This window comes from Chinchilla lanigera, unplaced genomic scaffold, assembly GCF_000276665.1.
Source record: "Chinchilla lanigera isolate Chin_1 unplaced genomic scaffold, ChiLan1.0 scaffold00069, whole genome shotgun sequence".
Taxonomy (NCBI): Eukaryota; Metazoa; Chordata; class Mammalia; order Rodentia; family Chinchillidae; genus Chinchilla; species Chinchilla lanigera.
This window is the reverse complement of record NW_004955470.1, coordinates 5432942-5457401: the sequence shown is the minus strand read 5'-3', so window position 1 is coordinate 5457401 and position 24460 is coordinate 5432942. Positions and strand designations below refer to the sequence as shown.

The 24460-nt window shown below is 36.1% G+C and overlaps 1 protein-coding gene across 7 annotated transcripts in view; it reads left to right on the top strand.

Annotated features, from left to right (window-relative positions):
• Positions 1–24460, top strand: part of Tsga10 (testis specific, 10) — a 95156-nt gene that overhangs the window by 14503 nt on the left and 56193 nt on the right. For 6 of the 7 annotated variants that reach the window (XM_005400734.2, XM_005400731.1, XM_013522796.1 and 3 more), the window contains exons 3-8: positions 10461–10676; positions 18454–18519; positions 19591–19758; positions 21224–21382; positions 23416–23586; positions 23676–23753. In XM_005400734.2, the coding sequence (XP_005400791.1) occupies positions 19708–19758; positions 21224–21382; positions 23416–23586; positions 23676–23753 (459 nt within the window). In that variant the 5' untranslated portion in view covers positions 10461–10676; positions 18454–18519; positions 19591–19707. Of the gene's footprint in view, positions 1–10460; positions 10677–18453; positions 18520–19533; positions 19759–21223; positions 21383–23415; positions 23587–23675; positions 23754–24460 lie in introns of those variants that run through there. The other variant, XM_013522800.1, reaches the window with a different exon arrangement.

Sequence of the window (24460 nt, the reverse complement as noted above, 5' to 3'; positions counted from 1 at the left end):
TTCCAGAGAGAAACAATGCATTATCTGTAGGGAAATACAAAATTCAAAAGATTACATATTTAAAAAATTTGAAACCATGAAGGTAAGAAGGGAAGTGTATTGTCTTTCAAGTTCTAGAAAAAAGAACTGTCAACTCAATATTCTGTATAAAGGAAAAGTATCCTTGAAAAAAGGAAAATTAAAACATTCCCAGGTGAGGAAAAACTAAGACTTTGTTGCTAGCAGAGCTATCCTAGAAGAATAGATAAAGGAATTTCTGTAGCCAAAAAGAAAGTGGTATTGGAAGGAATTTTAGAACAGGAAGAAGGAAAGAAGCACAATGTATACCATATAGAGAGCAAAACTATAGGTAAATTCAATGGAATGTCATGTCATTTATTTATTTTTAATTTTCAAATTTATGTTTGGCAGTTGAATGTGTTTCTCAGATTGCCTGTAGAACAAGATGATTATTTTATTAATATAGGAAAAGGGACATAAAGGGAGGTAAATTTCCTATACTTTGACTTGAACTGGTAAAATATAGGTATGGTAAATTATGTATGTATAATGTAGTATAAGTAAAGCCTCCACCAAAAAAAAAGATGTACAAAGAGGTACACTCAAAAACACTATAGACAAGTCAAATTGGAGTTTTAAAAAACTGGAAAAAGCCAGAAAGAACTTATAGAGTAAATGGCAGAATAGAAGTATCTTCACACAACTTTGCAAGTTTAGAGAGTCAGAGTAACAAAGGACAAAGTATATTTTGAGGAAAAAAAGAGGAAGAGTTCCAGGAATCAAAAAGATGACAGGAAAATGAGAAGTATTAAACAACTCAGAAAAGTACAAAGCAATCTGTAGCACCAACCCTGGCTTGGAGGTTGGATTGAGGGTGGGAGGGAAACTCAATGCTGCAAGCACAAGTAAGCCTGGAAACTGCAGGTGCCCCCCAGAATAAAGTCTAGCAGTGCTGGGAGAAACCCACAGTTCTTACAAGCTTTACATCCAGTGCAGGGATTTGCTTTGACGTTGGTGAATGCTGTGTAGCCAGCTGGCTTTAGAGAAGAATTACATCACTTGCATTCTTTTAGAGAGCTTAACTAGAAGCTGTCTTGAGAAGGAGGCTATTGTTAGGAACTAAACGACTGTGAAGATAAGTAGACATGGAATAGTCACAGTTCACTGTCCCTGGATGTTATGACTGGATGTGTGGGGATGGGGAGCATCTGTCACAAAGCCCCTGAGAAATTCAAACAACACGTGCATAGGCTGTGGAGGGGCCAGTGGTCAGTGGTTCTTCACCTCTGTGGTGAAAGAAGAGACTAGTTGCTTGTGGTTTTGGTGCCAGAACTTACATTGCTGAGACTGAGGCTGGATTTTCCCATGTTATGGCTTATATATAGATATTCCCTCAAAGCCTCATGAGCTCATAGATGAGGGTTTTAGGAGTGACTGGATCATGGGTGTGTGGTACTGGATCAATCCACTGATTGTTATAGCATAGTTCTGGGTATGGATGATGGATTTACTGAAGAGGGAAGATCCACCCTGAGTGTGTTTGGCACCAGTAGGCTCGTAGCCTGGATGGAAGAAAACGGGAAAGGAGAAGGCAGGCTGCTTCTTCATGCCCGTCATGCCATGAACTGTTTCTCCTCTTTGATGCTCCTCTGTCATGCTGCCTCGCCTTGGAGCCAGCCAGCTATGGACTGAAACCTCTACAGACTGTGAGCGAAAATAAATAAACCTATCTTCCTTTAATTTGTAAGAGTTTTGGTTATTTTTGTTCCAGCAATGAGAAGGTAACTATGACAGCCCATCTCCAACACAGAACTCAGTGGTTTACTTTTGCTTCCCCCATTCTCTGAGGCATTTGGGGATTTGCTGCCATTTGGACATTGGCCATGCTGAGGGCCTTTGGAATATGCCCTGACCACATACCACCAAGGTTCATTGGGGCTTCTGTTGGCTCCAAATTTCACCACACTTCCTACATATACAGACAGAGGGCCTTTGGAGCAATCAAAAGGGTCCTTGGAGTGATTGCCTGCCTGGCCCACATACCTTGGGGAAGTACTTTTGGGCTAGTGGCTGCTCTGGGTGTGTATATATCATAAGCTTCTGGAGTGAAATCAGCTGTACTGCAGACAACATATGCTTAATCAACATGGTGGGAAATATGAAGCAGGCTTAGCCTGCATACAGCAACTGCCTGTTGGTGAGAACTGAGAAGAACTACAATAGGCCTCAGATGGTGCCCCTGAGCCCCCCATACCTAGTAGATTCCGTGTAGAAGATCTGGAGAGAAGCTTCTTCAATCTAAGTACTTTGGCTAGGAGGAATTTGGGGCTCATTATTTTTCCTTTTCTTCTCAGTTTTTCTGTTATCTAATTTTATTTACCTATTCTTATCTCTTCATCTTTATCATTTTTATCTTTTTCCCTTTTTCTACCACCTTTTAAAATTATTTTGTAACTATTAATTTTACTTTTCTTAACTTGGAACTTTTTCATTAATCTTGCACTTTTCCCTTTCATTTCTACTGTTATTGGTGGTATAGTTGTTGCTCTTAATTGGGTTTTACTATTTTTTCTATATCTGATGTTTTTGTGTTGTTAACTATGTTTTTTTTCCTCTGAGTGGTACTGGGTATCAAGCCCTCAAGAAAAGACTGCTTGCTAAAAAGACCCTCCCATAAAAATGGAAGAGATACCCATCTCAGGAGGTACACAGACCTCAATACAGAAACACGAGCAATGAACAAACCAAGGCAACATGATGCCTCCAAAAGCTTGTAACTGTACGCTAGCTAAATCCAAAGACAATGAAGTGGATGAAATGCTGGATGAAGTATTCAAAACACTGACTTTAAAAACAGTCAGTGAATTCAGAGATGATGCAATTAAAGGAAAACAAAAGAGGATATGAAAAGCAATTTACTAAAAAGATAGAGGTCCTGGAAAAGAATGAAACAAGTCTTAGAAATGAAAAACTCAAATAAAAATTTGAAAGCACCAGTAGGTTGGATCAAGAAGAATCCAAGGCTTGAAGACAAAGTTGATTAATTATCATACGCAGACAGTAATAAAAATATGAACAGAACATGTAAGATCCATGTGACACAAAAGACCAAACATGTGAATCTTAGATGCACATAAAGGAGCAGAGGTATAGGCTGAAGGAATAGAAAACCTATTAGTGAAATAATAGAAAAATTTTCAAATCATGGAAAAGATAAGAACTTCTAGGTATAGGAAGAATTTAGAACTCTGAGACATGACCAAAAAGAACCTGTCCACATCATACTGTAGTTAAATTGCCTAAAGTACAGAACAAAGACAGTATTAAAAGCTGCAAGAGAGAAACATTAAGTCACTTACAAAGGCAAACCCATCAGAAAAACAAATCTCTTAGCAGAAACTCTAAAGGTTAGGAGAACACAGAATGATGTATTTTAAGCTCTGAAAGACAGTGCCTACAAACTTAGATTACTATTCTCTATGCCTGAAGAACAAATAATGACTTTTCAAGATAAGCTTAAACTAAAGGACTTTATGAGCGCTAAAGGTTAGAGAAGATACTAAAGGAATCCTACACACAGAAGAAATAAGATAAATACAATCTTAAGTACAAGAAATCTCACTAGAAGAGTAGACAAAAATCAATTCACTATATCATCAGACCTCTAAGATGCTTAAGAGAAAGAAATAAACAGATTATTCAAAACAACCAGAAGAACAAAATGATAGGAACCAGTAGATAGCTTTCAGTAATAACCCTGCATGTAAATTGTCTTAATTTTCCAATTTAAAAGATGGAAACAACCGTTCACTGTCTGCAAGAAACACCTGATTGGCTGAGACATACACAGGCACAAAATGAAAGGATAAAAAATGATACTCTAAACAAATTGAAAGCAAGCAGGAGAAGCTGCCCTCATATCTAACAAAATAGACTTCAAGCCAAAATCAGAAGAGACGAATAAGGTCACATATATTGATAAAGGGAACAATTCATCAAAAAAATATAATGATCACATATGTATATATAAAGAGAGAACCCAATTTCTCATTTTCTTAAAAAACACTATAGGACATAAAGGGAGAGAGAGGCCCCAGTACAATAATAATGAGTAACTTCAGTACCCCACTCTCACCAGTGGATAGATCATCCAGATAAAAAGTCAGTAAAAAAAAAAAAAAACCAATACCAGAACTAAATTACACTCTAGACCAAATGGACTTAGTAGATGTGCAGACTATTCTATCCAACAATAGCAGAATCACATTCTTTTCATCAACACATGAAACTTTTTCCAAAATAGCTATTTCAGGCATAAAGTATTAACAAATACACAAAAATTGGAATAGTTTCTTGCATTTTATTGAATCGTAATGAAAGAAGTCAACAGTAAGTGAAAGTATAGACATTATATGAAAACATGGAAATTAAAAAATATACTTTTGAGCTGGGCATGGTAACATGTGCCTGTAATTGCAGCACTTAGGAGGCTGAGTCAGGAGGATTACTGTTACAGGCCAGCCTGAGTTTCATAGTGAGTTTAAGAGCAGTTTTAACTACATAGTGAGATCCTGTCTCAAGAAAACAAAAAATTTTTGAACCAGGTGTAGTGGCACACCTGTAGTCCCAGTACTTAGGAGGCTGAGGCAAGAGGACCACTGAGTTTGAGGCCAGCCTTTTCTACATAGTGAATTCAAGGCCATTCTGAACTGCATAGTGAGACCCTGTCTCAAAAAAACCCAAGATTGATCGATTGATCTATCTATCTCAGTCTCACAACCATTGAAGAAATCAGAAGGAAATAAAAAATGTCCTAAAATGAATTGAAAATGGAAACACAGCATACCAGAATCTGTGGGATACAGTGAAAGCAGTTATAAGAAGGAATTTTATAGCTGTGAGCACCTACATTAGAAAAACATCAAGATCTCAACCTAATGATACATCAAAAAATTGTTTAAAAATAGCAAACTAAACCCAAAGTTAGTAGAAAGGAAAAAACAGTAAAGATCAGAGGAGAAATAAATGGAGTACAGACTAAAAATTATTAAAGGGATTATTGAAACAGTTGATTGCAAAGATAAAGGAAACTGACAAACCCTTGGCTGAACTAAGCAAGAGAAGCTCTAAATAAATGAAAGCAAACATGAAAAGGGAATATTGAATACTGCTGAAATCCATAGGATCATTAATATTTTGAAAAATTACATGCCATTAAATGTGGAAAATTCTAAAAGAGGTTGAAAACTAGACATGTATGACTTGCCAAAACTGAGCCAAGAGGATATTAAAAGTCTAGATTGATCAATCACAAGCAGTGAGGTTCAGGTGAAAATAAAAATTGAGGACCAGGTGGATTTACAGTTGAGTTCTACACTTTTAAAGAAAACTAGCACCAATTCCCCTTGAACTATTTCATAAAATGGAAAGAGAATAAATGTTTCCAGATTTCATTCTAAGAAGCTACTGTTACCTTGATACCAAAATGTGACTAAGCACAATATTTTAGTTATATTTGTCATTGCAATACAGTGCAGTACTTGAAACTTTAGCCAAAGCAGTCAGCAGTGGAAAGAAAGGGGATAAAATAGGAGTGGAGAAAGTCAAAGTATACCTGTTTGCAGGTGATATTCTATACTGAGAAAATCCTAAAGGCTCCACCAAAGGACTCTTAGAACTGATACACAAATTCATCAAACTAGCAGGATACAAAATCAACACACAAAAATCATCAGGTTTCCTCTGTATCAGTAATGAACTCAATGAGAAAGAAACCAGCGAGTCAGGAATGATGGCACATACTTGTAGTCCCAGCACTCTGGGAGTCTGAGGCAGGAGGACCACAAGTTTAAGCCTAGTCAAGGCAGCCTAGTGACTGTTAAAACAGAAAGGATCTTGGGATGTAGCTCAATGTGAAAGTCCTGGGTTCAATTCCCAGTATAACAACAACAACAATCAGAAGAACAGTTCCATTCACTGTATCCTCAACAAAACAGAACCCCCCAAACCTGTGACTAAACTTAAACCCAGGATGTAAAAGACCTCTATGGTGAAAATGATAAAACACTGAAGACAGAAATTAAAGGAGATACTAGAATACGGCAAGATCTCCTGTGTTAATGGAAAAGGAGAATTAATATTTTTAAAATTGTGCTCCACTGAAAGTGATCTACAGATTCAATGCAGTGTCCATCGAAAACTTGGTATCGAGTTTGAAACTAGGTCCTTCTCTCTCACGCTGCACAGAAATAAACTATAAATGGGTCAAGGACCTTAATGTAAGACTTTGAAACTACAAGAGGAAAACATAGGAGAGAGATACTTCACTATCTTGGCACAGGAAACAGTTTCTAGAATAGGTCTGTTTTAGTTCAGGAAATAAAAGCAACAATTGCCATATGGGACTATCTCAAATTATAAAATTTTTGCACAACATGGAAAATGATTGACAGCAAAGAGACAGCTTACAGAATGGGAGAAAGTCATTGTTGTTCATCTGAGAGAAGACTAATACCCAAAACATGTAAAGAACTAAAGACAAAAATCAAACATCAAAAGAACAAGTATTCCACTTAATAAATGGGCAAATGAGCTGAACAGGCATTTCCAAGAAGTACAAGCCAAAGATGTAAATATTAAAACAGAAACACGTAACCTGCTGAAAGATTAAATAGGTAAACTCTCAGAGACATAGATGTAGGCACAGACTTCTGAGCAGAACCCCAGTTGCATGAGAAATAACTTGAAGAATCAACAGATGGGGTTATATCAAATTATAAAGCTCCATAGCAGAGGAAGCAACCAATAGGATATAGAGACCTACAGAATGAGAAAAATTTTTTGCCAGGTACTCCTCAGATGGGACTAATTTTCCAGAATAAAGACCTTAAAAAAAGAGACCCTCAAAATAAAAGACCCAATTAAAAATGGACAATTGAAATGAATACACATGCCAGAAGATGTACAACTATACAGAAATTTAAATATATGAGAAAACACTCAACATCTGTGGGCATTAGAAAAATGAAATTTAAAACTGCAATTCCATCTTACTCAAGAAAGAATTATTGTCATCAAGAAACCAAACAATGGATGCAGGTGAGGCTGTGAAAAAGGAACCCTTCTACATTGTTGGTGGAAATGTAAGCTAGTACAACCTAAGGAAATCAATTTGGAAAGTGCTCCAAAAGCTAAAACTAGAAATGCCACTTGACTCAGCTGCTGATTACTCTTCTAGGCATCTTCCTGAAAGTGTTAAAGACATCATATTACAATGATATATGCATACCCATATTTAGAGAAGTATAACCCATAATAGCTAAATCTTGGAAACTGCCTTTATCTTCATCAGCAGATGAGTAGATAAACAAAATGTAGTATTTATAGCCTTTTCTATATAGAGGAATTTGAGTCTTTTGAGGGAAAATTAATGTACCTTGAGCATAATGTTAAGTGAAATAAGTGAGATATACACTTAAATATCACATGCTTATCTTACATGAGAAAGCCAAAGTATAAATAAGAACAAACTAACAGATAATAGGAAACAGGGAGACAAATTTTTTGCAAATGGGAAGGGGACCATGACATAGACCAGGAAAGTAGTGGAGGGGAAGGGTATATAAAAAGAATTAAAATGTGTTATGTACATGTACCAAATTTACATGATGAATGTGATCATTATGTACTCCAAATATGTGCCAGTAAAAGTAAAGGAAGAAGAAGGAGGGGGAGGAGAAAAATCATTATTCTTGGCCAATTAGTATGCAAAAAGATGCTCAACATCTGTAGCCATCAGGGAAATGCAAATCAAAACTACATTGAGATTTCACCTCACCCTCAGCAGAATGGCTATTATCAAAACAGATAAAAAATAACAAATACTCACAATGATGTCAGGGAAAAGGAACCCTTATAAAGTCTGAGTGGAAATGTGAATAGTGTAGCCACTATGGAAAAATATATGAAAGTTCCTCAAAAAGCTACAACTACCATGTGATCCAACTTTACCATTCCTGGCTGTATACGTGAAGGAAACTAAGTTGGCATACAGAAGAGCTACCTGCCTTCCCATGTTTCCTGTGGCCCTATTCACAGTTGTTAAGATCGAATCAACACAGGTTTTCATTAACAGATGAATAAAGAAAATATGGCACATACACACTATAGATTATTATTCATAGATTATTATACCTATTTTATTTGAATGAAGACACAGACTACTCATATTAATGGAAGAAATAAAAATTGGATATCTCCTTGGGAAAATTTGGCTTTAAATTTCCATGAAGCAGACGCAGAAAGGAATTATTAATTAAATAATCCATACCCATTAGGGTAAGAACAAACCAAATCTCCAAAATAGGAATTTTTTTTTCTGAAGTTGAAACCTAAGCTAATTTTTTTCCTGGAGGATTTTCAAAAGAAAAATTCTGTGACATAGTGTGTAACATTTCAACAATTCTCCTAAAACATGTTTTTAAATGAGTTCAATGAGGTTTCTTACAGTGTGTCTCAGAGCTTAGGTATATACAGTGTCTGTCAAAAAAATTTATACACACTTGCGGGGAAGAAAAATGTGCAAATATTTCAATACTAAATTCCAGTGACATCGCGAGATTACTGCAAGGTACCTTTGACCTCTAAAATTACAAGAGCTGCTCAAAGTGGTGGCCATTAACTTCCAGATATTTATTGGTATGGTGAACTTTGCTCCTTGGGTAACATTGGCCCATTGAGATTGCTGCACATCCATTTTTCAATTTCTTTTCCAAGGGCTGGCAACGTAGTAGGTTTTCTGCAATATACGATGTCTTCTAGGGTCCCCCATATGAGGGTAACACTGTTTGTTGAAAAATCATCATATTATTTTTCTTTTCCTGAAGTGTGTATACATTTTTTGGCATACTCTGTATACTGGGGATCGTGGCAAGTCAGGCTGGACAGGTGAGTAGGTCTGGGATCACAAATGGCATTTTTTCATCTTGGTGTCACCTGGTGCCATCAGGTTACAGGAATGACTTCAAATTAGCGCTTTCAAAGAGTTTTTGTCAGTATAGGAATAGGCCAAAGAAGAGTAAGAAGTAGTTCTGAAATTCAGGCCAATTGTGATAAAAGACCCAATTAAGGAAATAGTGCATTTCTAGTTTCCCTTTTCTTTAAAAAAGAGTTCAAATTTTTTTTGTTTTTCCTTTTTGGTAATTTATCTTTAAATCTCCTAAGTTAGTGTGCCTTACAAAAAATGCCAAAGCAAGTGTTGAATTAAAACAATGAATTATCGTGCTTCTTGGTATGTATTTATTTAATATAATACATGGCATTGTAGCATAGTTAAAAATGTTACATGACTTATAGAATGTTCTTTAGTGACAAATATATTTTATTTTTTAAAGTAAACTTTGTTGATTTTGATGTTTTGGAAGAAGATATTGCTATAGTCAGTTGAAAAAGGCAAGGTTAGGGGAAGACTAATTTTAGAACTCAGACATTGGGGATTTAGCTATTTCAGATATTCCTTAAAAACTTAGACTGTCTTCTCATTAGCTTTTTTTGTTATTTCTTCTATAGGATACCAACGCAATAGGTACTTGATAAATAATTGATAAGTACACAAGGGACAAATACTATGGAAAAGTATTTGTGCCATAACTATCTTATAGACATTTTTGTGATTACATTTAATGTATTATATTTCCTTAAGTAAGCAAAAATTCTCTTAGGGCAGGTACTTATTTAAGTTTGTGTTTTTGGAAAATACTATAATTCCTGTAATAATTGGTAAATGGGTCTACTGTGTTGTTTTTGTTGTTTCTTTTAAAGGCATTTGGATACCTTTGTGGTAGAAAAGGCCCTTTTCTTCATCCATTGACTGATATTGGGCTGGAAAGGAAGGCTGTGGTCCTCTATATTGGGCAGCAGATACGTGGGTGATTTGGTATTTAGCTTAGTCAAGTAAGTTACTGTGTTCAAAAAGAGTTTCGAAAGAGTTAACATATTTTGATAACAGTAGCTAGAAATTTAAAGAACTCTTAATAATTATTTAAATTTATTAAATAGGGTTTATGGCAGATATGAATATTTGGTTACTTTTTGAATCACTCAGTTAAAAATTAATAGTGCTGAAATTCCGTTTAAAATAAACTATAAATTGTCTTGAAAGATACAGATGTGAAATTTACCACTGTGGTTCAGTGGTAGAGTGTTTGTCCAGCATGCACAAGACCCTAGTTTAGATCCCCAGCACCACAATTAATAAACAAAAACTATTTAAAAATTTCTAATATATTTTTAATAGGTGTTAGACTTGCATAGTATAAAATTTAGAAAGCACAAAATGCTGCACAGTTAGGTCTCCTTGCCAGGGAAATAAATCTCCCTTTCTGATTCCATTTACCTGACTGCTCTCAGAAGGAAGCTAAGGAGATCTTTTAATGGGATTATTTTCTTTCTAATTGTAACAGATTGAAGATCTCAAACAGACAAATCATGGCTTGGAAGAATATGTTAGGAAACTCTTGGATAGTAAGGAGGTGGTAAGCAGTCAAGTAGATGATTTAACCAGCCACAATGAGCATCTTTGTAAAGAATTGATTAAAATTGACCAACTAGCAGAGCAACTAGAAGAAGAGAAAAATTTTGTGGTGGATACCGCTGATAAGGAACTTGAAGAAGCAAAGGTACTGCTAGATTTACCACTGATCAAGATTTTAATTCTACTTTAAACATGTAATTATTAAATACAATGAGAAAATGACGTTCTCATGCCATTTGGAAACTTTCTAGATTTGTCATTATACTGCAGTGTCTATCCTAATGATTAAATTATATTATTTCTCACATTTTTGTAAAACAGTTTTTGCTCAAAAAGTTTTTTCATCCAAGTGCTAACCAGGCCTGACCCTGTTTAGCTTCGGAGATCAGATGAGATCCAGCGTGTTCAGGGCGGTATGGCTGTAGGCCAGTGTGGCAAACCTGTGGCACACATGATGTACTGAAAGCTCTAAAGGGTTTGTTCTCACTCCCCAAAAAGTTTTCTAAGTAGTATGTAGTCACTGCGTACACTTCAAAGCAACAGGTATGTTCTGTACATACAGTTTTGCTTCCCTTCTCCAATTCTCTCTGTAGACAGTACATTTATTCTCATTTCTCTTATTTTCATACATATGACTTATTTCATACTTTTATTTTATTACTATTATTTTTTTTCCGGTACCAGGAATCGAACTCACAACCTTGCACCTGCCAGGCAGGCGCTGTGCCGCTGAGCTAAACTCCCAGCCCCTATTTCATACTTTTAATTTAGATTTTTACCCAAATTTAAATTTCTATGTAGTTCAGTTTGCAAATTCTTTATTGACTTCTGAGTTTGGGTCTTTCTTCAGAAGGCCTTATCACTCCAAGAATTAGAAAAATATTTTCTTAAGTTTTCTTTTGATATATTTTAATAATCTTAATTTTTAGTACTTCTGGAATTTGTTTTTCTTCTGGTAGGAAGTGAGTTGACTACCCTTTTCTTTCCCCACTGATTTGAAGTACTATTTTACTTCAGAGATACTAAGTTCTGCCTCTCTGAATGTGTTTCTGAATTTGGTTTCATTGATTCATTTGTCCTTTACTGGGCCATTGCCACATATTAATGTTTTAAGATATTTTAATAAACATTTTTTGATTGAATTTTAATACTCTGTCATGAAACTTAGAAACTAAAGATTTAAACATAATTATAAAATGAAGATAATCTCATTTATCATTGCTGCCTAATGACTTACAAGCAGGACATAACTTATAATGATGTTTTAAATGATAATGTGTGATTTTGTCCTTATTGGTGTTGATCTCATTTATCACAAAATTAATAAATTCTGTCTGTAATAAGGTAATTTCCCAAAGCAAATCATTATTACATGTTATTTTATAAATATTCTTTAATGTACTCAGTCCTACAGCATATAATGAAGCACTTGTTTCAGTAAATTATCAGAGAACCTGTTAGTGAGATATTATTTGTTAAAGTAAATTGAAATGCAAATGCCTTGTTGATAAACTCTAGAATCATATTGGTTTTTATGCAGTAACCTATTATATTTATACTATGTGAAGGATAAGTCAGTCTAAATTAGTGGAAAGTCAAATACTAATGGAATATTTAAATATATAAAATATATTAAGGGCACACACATCTCTAGCAGTGTTGTTCAAAGGGGTCCTTAGTCGAACTACTTGAGAGAATGTAATAATGGGTTGTTTTAATAATTGGTGAATAATTTACTTTCTACTAAAATATTTGAGGGACGCTGTCTTAGTTACTTTTTTCTCATTGCCAAGACAAAATACCCAACACCCAGAGTTAAGGGAGGAAATGTGTATTTAGCTCACAGTTTGTGGAGGTTTCAGTCCATAATCAGCTGGTTCCAAATCAGGTTTGCATGGCACAGGGGCAGCACTTCATGACAGCAGAAGACAGCAAAAGCAACAAGAGCAGGAAGAGGGGAAGAGCAACCCTCTTTCAGTCTCATATTGTAAGCAGGCTACCACCCACTAGGAAAGGTGTAGCACTCACACCATCTCCATGCCCTCCTCTTGCACAGGATGAGGGTATTTACAAAGTGAGGACCCTGACCCCTTCTGAATCATTTAGTTAAACTTCTAAACTTCTCAAGTTGACACAATGTATCAACCATTACAGACACTTAAAAGTAGTTTGACTATTTTAGACATTTGCATTGTTACTTTCTGCAAGAATAGTTATGCTTGATTCATAGTTTAATGGTAAATAGAGTGAAGCTTTAATCTTAATTATAAAAATTATAAAATTTAACAGTTATTATATCTTCCTTGTTTTCTTGGGATTAAAGAGTAACTGTGCTCTTCCCAAGACTGATGGAAGCATAGGTGGCTGAGCTCCAATGGCAGTGCCCTTTTTAGATGTCATCCATTCAGAGGTATTGCCTAGTGTGTATATCCTAGAGAGAGGATGAGTAGTGTGGCAGGGTGAATTCTCTGCTAGTAAAAGGAAACGTTTCAGAATTGGAAAACATCTGAAATACACAAGCTAGGATTTACCTAAGATACTAAGTTTACAGCTGGAAATTTTGCCTGGCTCAGAAGAGTATTTCTAGCAAAGTGAAATGTTGGGTATATTTCAGAATTAAAATGCTATTCAAGCTTTTGAGGAAGAGGTGGGCAGTAGTCTTGGGGAAAGGATGACTGATGCAGTGAAAACATGGGATATTTAGTAGAGGGCAAGATGGAAACGGGTGCTTTGGATTGGTAGAATGCCCTGAAATGAAGAAATCATCAGCTCATTAAATGAATTCCAAGGGTGGGAAGGGAGTTAGAAATATGTACAGCCAGTATGTACATGTGATATGAACACTAACATGTATCACCACCCCTAAGTCATTGGGTCTGCACTGGAGGCTTATAGTCTAAACATTATAAAAGAAACTGGAAGATTTTCTCTGCCTATTTTTTGGGATGGAGATTGAAATTAGAATTTCTAATATGATTGCTAAGAAAGAATGTTGGGTTCCTATAGTGTTCAAGATTAATGCTCTATATATGTGGAAGTAGCCAGAGCTGCTGTAAAGTTCATGTGGAATTGATATAGTTATGTTATCTGTCTTGTTGACATACAATATCTGACACCCACAATTTAAAGGAGAGATCTAACTTGGCTCATCGTTTTGGGGGATTTAGACTCTGGTTGGCTGGCTCAGCGCCAGGAACGTCATGACAGAAGGGCACGGCGAAGCAAAGCTGCTTAGTTCACAGTGGCGCAGAAGCAGAGCAGGGGAACAGTGGCAGAGAAGAAGCTGTGGGTAACCAGGTAGAGCCTCAAGGCCACGCCTCCACGGCCCACTCAGACACCGAGGGACATGCACTCCCCAGTCCCAGGGAGGACGCCGCAAGTGGTCATGTTGACACTCCACACTAACTGCTAAAATATGTGTGTGTTAAATTTATTTACTGTGGAGAGCTTACTTTTAGTCATATTTCTAAATTAACAGAGTAACTTCTTTCATTAAAATGTTTTGAGCATTGTATTATCTATTGCTGTGTAAAAACTTACTTCTAAATCTTAATAGCTTCAAACAGCAGATATTTACAGCTCAGGTTTCATGGGTTGGGAATGCAAAAGCTCAGTGGTTATGTTTCACAGTTTAACAGAACACAGTCAGTAAGAAGATGGCTGGCTGCAGTCATGGCTTGACTAGTAAGAAATGGCTCACTGAGATGGCGGCTGGCTCTTGCAGGAGGCCTCATTCCTTGCTGAGTGGACTTCTTTCTAGGGTTGATGGATTCTGTATGATCAAGAGAGACAGCAAGGAGGAATCTGCAGGGTCTCTTGTGACCAGATTTAAAAGTTAAATATGATCACTTTTACCATAACCACTTCATTAAAAGTGAATCATTAAATATAGCTCCCATTCCTCAATGGGAGAATAGGGAGCTCCTTCAGAAGGAAGGAATATTATTGTTTTACATATACCTTAAAACTACCACCACCATCTGCCTCCCTTTATCCTCTCATTGTGAGTTGTTTATCATTCATGTCTTAGTAAACCATATCTCACTTAACTAAACATGATTTTTTAAAAACGTGATTTTTAAAGAAATTGTTATTTTTGAGACAGGGTCTTGCTGTTTTGCCCAGATTGGCCTTAAACTGGCAATCTTCCTGCCTCAGCCTCTTGAGTATCTGGTATTACAGATGTGCTCCACCATGCCCTGCTTGATTTTTTTTGAAGTGTGAAGAAGCAGAATTCCAATTTTACCATTATTAGTTTCTTCATAAAGTTTGTATTTTTAATTGATATAGGGGCCATTATTGGAATGGATCACTGATATCCTTGTCATTATCATTACTTTCATATATGATCCAGCTGATCAGAAATTATATCAGTGCCTACCACGTGGAAGATGCAGTGTAAAGCCAATTTTGTTTTAAGAGCACAATATATATTGATTGAGAAAAAGAAAACTTCTGTCTGAGAGAGGGACAGAAGGGAGCCCCAGTGGGTTGCCAAGAAACCTGTCTTTTCTAGGGACAAAAGAGCAAAAACCACAAGGTGAAGTGAGTCCAAGGTGGGAAACATGAGAACTCACAGGGTGGGCAGGAGGTGGGGCAAAATTATGGTCAGCCGGTAAGATTACAAGCATAATTGTTCAGGTAATATTGATTAAATCAGGATCAAGGGAAGTGAGTCGCGTAGCAAGCAGACATGAATACAGAACGGGCTTTTCCGGTAGGCCCTTGGTTAGTGACTCTTCCTGGCTTTTTCAAGGTGATTGATACCTATTTAGAATATCAATCTCTGATGTCCATCCCTAGGGAGGTATATAGGTACATTTGTTTGATCTTTTGTCCTGAGGTCTGGCCCACAGCAGAAGTGTCTCTTCCGCAGTTGCAAGGTATCTTGTCTTCATACTGGATCCCTTGAGGGCCCAGCGCTGTCTGACTGCCTATAATATTTCCATTTAATATTTCTATCTATTCAGTTGCCTACAGTATTCCTTCCTCTGAAGAAGTAACCTGAGATGCTGTGAGGGAATAATGAGCGATGACTGCTCTGGCTTCAGGTTGAAAGGGGTCGTAGTTGTTGATCAACAGTTAGAGATACTCTCCAGAGTTTCTATCTAAAGGCCCTCGATAGACACCAGGCATTTTTATTTTGGGTAGGTGTGTAGCTTTTAAGTCTCCGTCCAGTAATCTCAGTGGGAGACCTCCAAATGATACAGGGGAAAGAAACTCCCAACCTGAAATATACCTGGGATGAGTTCGAGTTCTCAAAAAGCATAGAATGAATTTTAGGAACAATGGAGGTTAAGAGTAGAACATATTTACTGAGGGAAAGAGCTTCTGACCAAGAGTGGGACAGAAGGGGACCCAAGTGGGTTGCCCAAAGTTTGTAAGCCACCTCCCTATAGACTCTTGCACACTCCCTACTCTCCTCTGCTTTAGTTTTCTTTGTACTTCCTTCCAGTTCTGGGCACGGCCCCTTTCTTCACTCTGCTCCAGCCACAGTGGCCCCTTGATGCCCCTTGGAACTTAACAGGTGTTCTTTTGCCTTAGCACCTTTGCTATAGCTGCAGCTTTTGCCTGGAGTAGTCTCCTGGATTTTCATGTCACCGATTGCCCCCCTTCTTTAAATCTTTGCTCAACGGTCACCTCTTCTTGGTCATTCTATTTCATATTCCAACCAGTTTCTCATAAACATTCCCAATTCAGTAGCTCTGCTTTTGCTCTGCAAATGTACTAGATGGTTTATTTTAAGTTTATTTTTAAATTGTCTATTGCAGTTGGTATGTTAGGTCCTCAAAGGCAAGGATCTTTACCTGTTTTGTTCACCTTTTTATCTTAAATACCTAGAACAGATACATGAGTGCTCACTGTACATTTTTTCAGTGACATGATCACTATCTGACATCTATTTTTCTATTATCTTTTGTTTTTGCTCTTTTGACTGAAATAAAAACTCCAGGGGGGCAGAGGTTTTTATTTTGTTCTTTGCTTTACTTAGCACATATTGCAGTGACAGATACATGATAGACATTCATTAAATAACTGTCAGATAAATGAAAACATTGAGTTGATTTTTTTTTTATTTGAACCAGTTATTGTTTTTCATGTGGGAATCAGCAGTATTTTTTTTCCAGTACTAGAGATTGAACCCAGAGCCTGTATACAGAGCTACATCCACATTTTATTTATTTTGATATATGGTCTTGCTAAGTGATGTAGGCTGGCCTTAAAGTTGTGGTCCTTCTTTGTCAGCCTTTCAAGTAGCTGAGATAACAGATGTGTCCCACCCCACCCAGCAGTTTTTATCTTTATGAAAGTATGGGCTGTTGATGTGGCTTAGTGGTAGAATGCTTGCCTAGCATATGTGTAGGCCTTGGGTTTGATCTCAAGCATCACATACATACAGAATAATACATGTTTATTATAAAAATTTCTGTCTATCAGCAGCCCGGTGTGGTGGCACATACATGTAATCCCAGAACTCAGGAGGCTGAGGCAGGAGGATCACTGGAAGTTTGAGGCCACTCTGAGCTACATAGCGAGTTCAAGGCCAGCCTAAACTACCTAGTGAGAACCATGGAATTTCAGTCCATGAAGTATAATGAAAAAGTAAAATCTACCATGATATGCCCAGTCATAATCTATCTTTTTTTTGTTGTTGTTTTTTTTTCCGGTACCAGGAATTGAACTCAGGACCTTGCGCTTGCCAGGCAGGCGCTGTGCCACTGAGCTAAATCCCCAGCCCCTATCTTTTTCTTTTACATGTTATTCATTATATTTTACCCATATCTAGAATGTATGTGAATTGTCTTATTTTTATTATATGTGCTGCTGAAGTAAGCACTACTTTATTTTTTTTGAGAAAGTATCATACTAGATATTCTCTTTTGCCCAATTTTTATACTTAATTTAAAATGGACATCTTTATACATTGTATAAACCATTTCCCATTCTTTTTAGTATCACCACAGAAGAATAATTTAAAACATTGAAAATTACTTATTGAAAACAATACATAAGCTTATCTAAGCTTTAACCTATGTTCCAAACAATACATTCAATTAATATTTCATATTTATTATGACTGCTAGAGAAATCTTAGAAAATAACTTGATTTAAAGAATAAATGAAGACGAATAATTCAAGAAAATTTAAAATTAAAATATAACAGAAAGACCACAACAAATTTTAGTTTAGAATAATGAGGGGAAAATTGATGAACGAAAAACATCTTTTATTAAGCTAATTGCTACCTTTTATCTTTAAGAGAACTTTACTGCATAAATATTTACTGTCCTTTAGGAACATACCATATAGATTTATAAGGTGATAATACTGTAAGACTGAGTATATTCAGTGTCACGAAATGATACTGTGAGTTTTATCACAAAGCATTTTGTGGATTGGGTTGAACTAAATTTTTAAAATGGGTCAGAGGAAGAACCAGTCTAATCTAAATGGGTTAATTTTGGGAAGCTTCTTTTATTCTAGCCATTCTTGGGGCTGGGGGTTTAGCTCAGCGGCAAAGCGCCTGCCTGGCAAGTGCAAGGTCGTGAGTTCGGTTCCCGGTACCGGAGAAAAAACCAAAAAAACCAAGCCATTCTTTTACAGACTCCATATTAACATTTTCAGAATAATAACTGATGTTAACATTTTGTTCTAGTTTATGGGGTTGTAATTTGGTAAAATATAATCAATTAATATCTTCTATAGAACATTGTGTAATTCAAAGGAACTGTTGTATTTCATTGAAGTTTTTTTTTAACTGTCAAAGATGGGTAAACATAATTGGTAGATTATATTTTTCTTAAAATTTCAGCCTTCAAGTTTTTATTTTAAAATGACCTTCTTTTTGATCCTGTTTCCAGTTAGATCAGTTTAAGTAAAATTTGTAATAAAAGTAAGAGAAATGGTTTCTCATTTTTCAGATTGAACTTATATACCAACAAAACAATATAACAGTATTGGAAGATACAATAAAAAGGCTTAAGTCTGTAAGTAAAAATTTAAGATTTTTCATAGATCTTTGTTAAGTAATCATTTATATTTAGTAAGCTGTAAAGAAATGTGTGTGTGTGTGTGTGTGTGTGTGTGTGTATGCACACACTAGTTTTTTCCTAGGGAGAGAGAACAACTTTTCATTAGTTTTTTTAATGTCTTTAATGGTTCTTCTGTTTAAAATGATGGCTTTGAAAATTTTAGTTCTCAAAATATAAGGTGCATCTGTCTGCATATTAAATTTCATTGACCTTAGTAATAAATATTTTTAATCATAAGTTTTGTTGCTTAATTCTGTTAATTTTATTTATGAAATAAAAACAGTTCTGTTTAAAGATTTTAACCTTAGCAGCATGTGGTGGTGCACCCCTGTAATTCTAGCATTTGGGAGGCTGAGACGGGAGGATTGTCACACGTTCAAGGCCAGCTTGGGCTACAAAGTGAGTTCAAGGTCAGCCTGAACTGCGTAGTGAAACCTTGTCTCAAAAAGACAACAACAACAAAAAATTTAACCTTAAAATATTTAATATACTCTGAAAATGTTTATAATTTTCTTCCAATAAAATATTGATAAATGTAAAAATGTTAAAAAATTATAAAATAAATGTTTCCAAGTATATTAAAATGAATGGAAATACACTTGAAAGTATGGAATAGCCAACATCTATTTAATTTATTAATTCACTGAAAAATTATTGAACAAAACTTGAACAGTATGACAGATGTTTTATTATAGCATGTAAGTTTTTCTAAAGCACATTAATTCCTTTCATAATACTTGTGTTAGGTCTGGGCACATTTATGGCATCTGACGTTTTTTAAACCATTTTTCTTCAAAGTTATTGAGTAAATTTAGGTGTTCTCTTAGTCAAGAAAAAATAAAGCACATCCAGCAATGGTAAAAAACAAAAGTAATTGCTTTTAAAAAACTAATCACGAATAAGTTTTAAATATTCTATTTTTAAAATGACAAATTTAATATTTTTAAGAATTCTGTTTGTTTTTTTTAGAAAAGGATGCCAGAATTTAGCTTGAGATAATGGTCTGATTTTTTCCTCCTTGGCAAGATAATTTTAGAGACTGAAAAAGCACAAAATAAATCTCCCTCTAGACTTGATTCCTTTGTCAAGACTTTAGAAGCAGACAGAGATTACTACAAAAGTGAAGCTCAACATTTGAGAAAAATGCTCAGAAATAGATCTAAAAGCCCAAGACGCCCATCTCCATCTTCCCGGGTAAGTTTGAAAACTTGTAAATATTTTGGAGTCTGTTGCTCACTGACTTACATACTTTGACTTACCTAATCTGCAAATAATTCGTTTTGATTGGCATGAATTGCTATGTCAAAGAGGTTGGGAGACAGAGGTTCCATCCTGGCCCAGTGCATGAGAATGTTGGTTCTTTAAATGGAGTATAAATGCACAGAGGAGTACTGCATCACATGGCCAAAAGGAAGAGCAAAATTAGGTCATTTGCAGGTAAATAGATGGAACTGGACATCATCATCATAAGCAAAATCAGCCAGACTCAGAAAGACAAGTATTGCATCTTTCCCCTAATATGCAGACTCTAAAAAAGATGGTACGAAAGTAGGAGGCGACTATAGTAAACAAAGAAGGGAATGGGGGGGGAAGTGTAGGGTGGGAAAAATTATGAATTATATCATTAAGAGATCATGATGTTGACATGAATTTATTGTAGTTGTCTGCTATACTTTGTTAAGTGAAACAGCAAGTTATAAAACAGTATACGTGACATCGCCAGGTTTTATTTTCAAAAATGCATTTGTATAGAGAGATATCAAGAAATCATCTAGAATGATGTTCACTCATCTGTTTGTGGTACTGACTGTGTTTTTCTTTTTATTTGAGTAGTTTTTGACTTGTGCTACTATAAAATATTTCTAAGTGGAGGGAAGATTGCTATGAGTGTATGAGGTGATGAGTATGTTAGTGCCTTAGTCAGCTTTCTTTTTCACTGAGACACAACACCTGACACCCACAACTTACAGGAGGAAAGGTTGAATTTGGCTCACATTCAGGCATGGTTGGCTGGCTCCAAGGCAGGACAGCTTGGCTCAGGGGAATGATGGAGGAGATCTGCTCACCTCATGGCATCTGGGAAGCAGAGAACATGAAGGGAGGAGCCGGGAAGGGAGATAAACCCTCCATGTCACACACCAGTGACCCACCTCTTCTGACAGGCTGCATCTCCTAACAGCACATCAGCGATGTATACGGCCCTTAATTCAGTCACCTTCCAACGCTCCTCCCTATGATCCTGGGAGGCTTTAGGGAGACATCTAGATCTAAACCATAACAGCTAGTTTGTAGTAATCACTTAACAATGTATATATATCTCAAAATGTTGTGTTGGACATCCTAACTATATATGATTTTAACTGTCAGTTATACTCAGTTAAGGAGAAAGAGACATGTTCCTTTAAGAAAAAAGAATATTGGTTCTTTATTTCCAGTTTTATTCCCAATATAATTAATGTTTAAGCAATAATCAGACAAATTTGAGCAATTTGCGGTAAAGCTATTGTAAAAGGAAGATGATTTTGTTATTTATTTTTCATGATTCCCCTTTTTATATAGTCATATTTAAGTAGAGATCATATACTACCACCAGTATCAGCTTTTTTTAATACCATATGTTGAAAAGAAAAATTTCAGATTTCTTATGTAATAATTGTAGGGTGCCAACTGTGATGTAGAGCTTTTGAAGTCAACAACAAGAGATCGTGAAGAACTTAAATGCATGCTGGAAAAATATGAGCGTCATTTGGCAGAAATTCAGGGTAATGTCAAGGTTCTTACATCTGAGAGAGACAAGACCTTCCTTCTTTATGAACAGGTAAATTGTTTATTCCTTATTTATGAATAAACAAACAAGTAATGAGCGGCATTTCTAGATGTATATATTCTTACCTTATAGATCTATAAAATAAGGAGGCAGGCTCACTTTGTTCTGTGAGCTCACATAGTTTGTGGACTTCTGAACTTGGACAGTAGAGGCTGTTGGGTGAACTTAATTAAAGACTTATAGTTTGTTTTATGTAGTGAGAAATTTATTGTTTTTTAAAGAAGGAGAAACATGACCAGAGTACAGTTTTAACCTGGTGGCAACTTCTTATTTCTCGGATAATCCTCCTATATTACTCTTGCACAGCAGTCACTCCCTCAGGAGAACTAGAGGAGGGAGAGACTGTGGGCTCCTTGGAAGGCTGCTCCAGTAGTGCGTGCATGAGACTCTGAGGGACTAAGTGAGGTGCCATCAGTGGACATAAGACACACGAAAGCCATGCAGAGAGACTTGATGAGATTGGCTTTAGCAAAGAGGAACAAACTGAATTATCTAAAAGTCTGTTTTGAATGACTGAGAGAATTGTAATAAAAGGAGAAATAAAGTCATTGGTGCTGGGTGTGGTCACACATGCCTATAATCACAGCACTCAGGAGGCTGAGGCAGGAGGATTGCTGAAAGTTCAAGGCCAGCCTGGATACATAGTGAGTGCAGGCATAGCCTGAACTGTACAGCAAGACCCTGTCGCAAAAAAAAAAAAAGAAAAAAAAAGTCATTTGTGAGGGAAAAATTGTGACTCTAGGGTCAGATAGATGGAGCAAGATGATGGTATACATTCAGGTGGTAATTGCCTCAGGCAGTCAGGAGTACAGTATTGGTGTGAGGAGACAGATAGTGTGTAGTTTTAGAAGTCATGGCTTAGAGGTGAGTTTTGAGTCTGCAGAGTAAATGAAATTCTCAGTGAGAATGCTCTACCTAAAGGAACGAAGAGGTCAAGATGTAATGTTCAAGAGGTAGAGAGGAGCTTTTGAAAGAGATAAAGAACTAAGAAGATGTTACAAGTCCAAGGGAGGAAGGAATCTCAAGAAAAAGGGTGATGAAAATAACATCAGGTGTTGCCAGAATGTGAAGAACAGGAATGGAGGAAAGCCTGTTAGATTTGGTGAGCTCATTACTTGAAATTCTGTGGAATATGCTGGGAGTGGGAGCCTGGTTACACTGGGTTGAGAGAGTGGGTGGTGAGGAACTATTCCAATGGGTACAGATGGTACTTTAAAAAATTATACCGGAGGAAGAAGAAATGCAGCACGGCCAATGGCACAGCAGGATTAAATGACAGGTTTTCAAGATAAAGGAGCCGTGTAGGTGACAGAGGGTTGGGGAGAAAGAGGCACTATTCAAGGTCAGGAAAACAACTAGAAACTGGGAGATTTTAGAAGGCTCTTAAGGAAGTAAGGTCTGGAGTTCTAGTGCAGGCTGAGGTACAGAAATTGGGATTTGATGAGTCTTTCCCTGAAGACTTAGACATCAGCTGAATAGATGGGGACCCAAATCCTGAGGAAAAAAGCTAGGGAGACTTCTGCAGCAAAATAGGGTCTGATGTCATCTGAACAAGTGAATAGAGAGTATCTTGGGCTACCACAGTATGATGGGTGTTTTTGTCAGGGCAGAAGTAGCCAGGAAATGCTAGTAGGAAATGCACTGAAGTAGAGAAAGGCAGACACTATGATAATCTTCACCACGTCAGTGTTCTACCTGAATTATGATGTATTCAAATTTTTACCACAAAATAGATAAAAGAAGTATACTGAGTATATTTTGTTGCAAAACATTCTTTGATGCAGTGATTTTGTCCTAATTAATTTTATTTAAAATTTTTGATAAATACATTGTAAAGTGAACTTGTATTCAAATATATTCATTTGCATTTATTGGTATAAATTCATTTGAAAATATAAACTATCATTACTTCGCTTATGCATATTAATACAGGTTTGCATTGTAACTGGCTAGATATAAGGTGGACATATTTATGTCTAATTTAAAGCTTATTTTAAAATTTTATCTGTGTATTTAAATAACAGGCACAGGAAGAAATTGCTCGACTTCGGCGAGAAATGATGAAAAACTGTAAGTCTCCTAAATCAACAACAGCACATGCTATTCTCCGGCGGGTGGAGACTGAGAGAGATGTAGCCTTCACTGATTTACGAAGAATGACCACAGAGCGAGACAGTCTGAGAGAAAGGCTAAAGGTTTGCAGGCATTTTATCTATCTAAACATATGTGAAACACAAATATAGTGACACTGAAATCACTCTTTTTATTTTTCTATTTTAAACAGATTGCTCAAGAGACAGCATTTAATGAGAAAGCCCACTTGGAACAAAGGATAGAAGAGCTGGAGTGTACAGTTCATAATGTAAAAACAATCACTCTAGGCTATAAAAGCCTCTCAGTGACCTTCTCTCTCCCCTTTTTTCTGTATTCAGAGAAGTTCTTTTATTTTTATAAGATAATGTTTGTAATCCTAAAATACTTAAGGTGGTATGTATAGTACAAATCATCACTGTTTTACTTGCTTCCTTTTAAAAGTACGAGTAAATTTTTTGTGTGTTTGGTTGCAAAACGTGTTCTTTTAAAAAACTGTTAGGATGTCTTCTCAGATTTTAGTACTTTCTCATCTCTCTGTTTTGTTAAAAATAATATTGCCAAATATAAAGATATGAAGAATTTGAGATGCTGTGGATATATATTTGAGATGTTATGACTATATAAGCAGGATTAAATGTATTTAACTTGTTATTAAGTTTAATTAAATATTTTTATAAATTTATCTGAAGTATTTTGTTATAATAAGTAAAAACACTAAACAAGAGAAAGTTTTTGTTTTCATGATCCCACTTACCCCATAATCTCATTCGTAATTTATTAATAGTAGATAACAAATAAGAAATTCCTTTGCAATTTGAATATGTAGGCTATAGACAAATTGAACCAGATTGGAAAAATGTAAACCAACGCACTGTGATAGACTTTATAGAAAAGCTATGCAGTGTCCAGTTTTTGTTCCTTACAAAAACATAATACCTTCTCCATAACACCTCCCACAGCACTCAGGTCTGACCC